Below are 3405 nucleotides of genomic sequence, written 5' to 3'. Positions count from 1 at the left end.
ACACACATACACACTTGGACATTAGTCCACCTGCAACGCTGTCGAAGACTCCATTTCCATGACAATTAAACACCGGAGGACAGTGGAGTCAGCCACCCTACGCAAAGAAGCCCTTTAAAACGGAGATAGGAATGGAGGGAGAGTAAAAAAAAAAAAAGAGAGGGAGTGTGTGGCCTGGATAAGTGGTGCCAGGATTATAGCTGGTTCCATCATGGCTTTGGTCCGTTCACTGCTTCTTATAAAAACCTATTAGCATGTGAATGAACAGGCACACAGTGGATGGAGTTTTCTAAAGCCCAGGAGCACTGATCCACTATCAGGTGAGCTTTCCGTATACTGGGAATGAGCAGTGTGTGTGTGTGTGTGTGTGTGTTTGTGTGTGTGTGTGGTCTATTTGACTGTGTCCACTTTTGTCAGAATTTTTCGTCGAGATTTGACATTGCTCAAGGAAAGGCCTAGAGCGCTTTATTCGCTGTGTAATAAAGCTGATTTGGGAGTCAACAATTGTATTTAAAACCTCGGAGAACACGCTGAGGGGAAAACCCCAATTTTCAGCAGTGCTGCGGTACACGGACCAAACGCAGACAACTGAAATCAAACACACAGCACAGAGGAATAATTAGCTTATTAAAGTTATTGTCTCCATATTTGTCCTGACAATAAAACTGACTGACGGTAAGTTTTTGACAAACGGAGGAAAATCCTTTACTTGACAGATGAAACTGTTTTCGGACTGGGCTGAGAGGAAAATAGACCCCATCTGCTGTGTATCAGTAGAAATACTGTCTTCTCAGCCTTGTATTTACTTACACTTAATATATATTCAGTGGTGCATGCCACTGAAGATTTGAAAAGTTAATAAATAAATACATTTTTAATACTTGCTGCATAAATATAGTGAGTTTAGATATTCACAGTGTCGCAAATGTAGAAAAAGCACAGCCGGAATGCATGTTGGAAACACATTTTTAAGCCAAACTAGCTGCTCTCCTTATCTGTATCCATTGTTCAGAGTATAACAGACATTATTCTTCTCACATCTCTGAACTGAAGTGGTCTTGTGCTCAAGGCAAACTAAAATTGGAGTGTGAAAGTAAAATGCAGCAAAGTAGGTACTAAAAACTTGGACTATGAACACTAAAGCTAAAAAAAAAAGAGCCAAAACGGCGGAATAGCAAGAGTTCCCAACATGCGAAACGGCCAGCGAAACAATAGGAAGTGAGGCGAGCTGGGCCAGAATGTTCTGCTTGATTGCTTACCTCCCTTTGCAGCACCAGCTCTTTGGTGAACAGCATGGCCTCGTCGCTGAAGGGCTCAGCCACCTGCATCCCTCCGGGCATGTTCCGGGAACTGCGTGGACATTCGATACCTGGCCAAAAGACGACACAGTTGTGGGAGTTATAGGTCGGCACAGCTGCTTATCAAAAGAACAGCAAGATGCCTGAAATCCGTTTAGCAGGATTTGGCATGATGAGATGAGAAACACAACCAGGAGACACGATTGGGTTGATTAAAAAAAAAAAAAACTCCAAGAATTAATACAAACATCCGCAAGTGAGTGAATAGACTTTGTTGCATTCACAATTTTTTTCGGACCTCTGGTGCTCCCGACACCTGATGCCACATCAAGCATCCTCCTCATCCCTCTTAACGGGTCGGGGTCAGAATCGCTTTGCCGCGCAATTTCACAAATGCACGTCAGCGGCACAACACACTGTCATCCGCGCTAAATGGATAATTGCTCGTCGAGGGGTCACTCCTGAGTGCACGAGCCAGTTCCGTGTAACCTATTTCCACTGAATACCAGTCAAAGTGAAATTTGCGTCTTTGGAAACCTTTGACAACAACATCACATTTTCAGAGCTTCTTCTTTTTTTTTTTTTTTTGAAAGGCAGAAATGGATGAGCTCCAGGGCAGAGGTGGGAGGAAGAGGAATAAGAGCGTGTAAAGGTGCTATAAGACCGCACAATTTCTACCTGTTTAAAATGTACTGGGATTAAAAGGATGCAGAACAGAGTGCTTCTGCATGTGAAGGTGAAGGTGAGCGGGCTTTAAGCTAGTGAGAATATGTGTGCTGATCTGAAGACTTACAGAAAGTTTAGGTTTCTGTACAAAGTCTACACGCGCATTATGAATTTTTCATGTACAGCCTGTATCAGAGGAGCAAACCGAGCTTCAATTCAAACACGTTTCTTTGGTCTTTTACACTCTTTAGGATCCTATACGCTTTATTTTCATGTAATACGAGCCACAGCGCAGCGTACTCCCCTTTCAGCAAATGTTGAAAACCTCCACAGAAGTTTATCCGTTGACATCCCGTTCGCTCCCAATTCCTGAATTAATAAGCAATTAAATCCCTTTACCACTACAAATGTACATCAACAAGCAGGTTGCTGTTCTATTGTTTTATGCAGAGAAGCCTAATGATAGTTTCAGCTGGGAGTTAAACCCTCCAGCGCCGTGCTAATAAAGCAACAGCTCTCTCTCCGAGGGTCTTTTCTTTCCGCTTTGACTCAAGGTTTAATTTAATGAGCTTCACTGGCATGACAGATATACCGCCTCAGGATGGATTCGCAAATACATGACAGAGAAGGAAAATCTGATTTGTTAGGGCATCCTGGTGACACAGTGGTTAGCGAGGCAATCTCGCCGTATGGGGGGGGGGCTTTGAATCTCACTCGGAAGTTTTGTTTACGCTCTCCCGTGGACTTCTTTTGAATGGAGACGTGTTTTGTCTAAGAAGGGTTTCGGAGACATGTCTCTGGGGAAGATGCTGACCGGCTGATAAGAAAGAAAGCGCTTGATGGACACGTGGATTTAAATGTGAGTCAGTTAGAGCAGTCATGTTTCCCTTATAGATATATTTTTCGCTGCTACATGCATCTTCAAACTCAAACACGACGGCGCTTTACGGTGACATTAATCTGGGACACCGTGTTCTAGGTGTGTCTAAACATTGGCCGCCGTATTTGCAAAAGAAAATCTCTCAGGATCTTCTCTAAAAGCCACATTAATTTCATGATTTGTGTTTTTTTTTTTACAGAGTGCCAAATTCTAAATCCCTGCAGGATTGTTGCCCCGGGCCCATTTTAAATTAATAACCCGATTTGAAATTGACTGAAGCGAACCCTCCGAACCAAAAAAAACAAACAAAAACAGAAACAATCCTCGGATTTTCAACTTCCCAGGGGTTTTTTGAGCAAATCATGTGTGATATTTCCTGTAATTAAATGTAATCTGCATGTAAAAATAAACCGTCTTCACTAGTCAGACACTTAAAAATTAAAAATTCAGAGCTCCTCCAGAAGCCGTGACTGCTCGGCTGCGACCGTGTGACAAATGTTCCTGGATTTCCAGGTGAACTGCAGGCAGTGTTTAAACAGGGGAAAATAAAACGTATCCGAG

General features: G+C 42.9%; 1 protein-coding gene across 1 annotated transcript in view; it reads right to left on the bottom strand.

Moving 5' to 3' along the window:
• Nucleotides 1-1137: 1137 nt before the first annotated feature.
• Nucleotides 1138-3405, bottom strand: part of snd1 (staphylococcal nuclease and tudor domain containing 1) — a 69956-nt gene continuing 67688 nt past the window's right edge. Inside the window, exons 16-17 of the mRNA XM_008292771.1 lie at nucleotides 1260-1369; nucleotides 1138-1143 (exon numbers count right to left, since the gene is read on the bottom strand). Coding sequence (XP_008290993.1) covers nucleotides 1138-1143; nucleotides 1260-1369 — 116 coding nt within the window. The remainder of the gene's footprint in view (nucleotides 1144-1259; nucleotides 1370-3405) is intronic.

The sequence above is a fragment of the Stegastes partitus genome, unplaced genomic scaffold (genome assembly GCF_000690725.1).
Source record: "Stegastes partitus isolate 25-593 unplaced genomic scaffold, Stegastes_partitus-1.0.2 Scaffold831, whole genome shotgun sequence".
Taxonomy (NCBI): domain Eukaryota; kingdom Metazoa; phylum Chordata; class Actinopteri; family Pomacentridae; genus Stegastes; species Stegastes partitus.
This window is presented reverse-complemented; position numbering and strand designations above follow the sequence as displayed.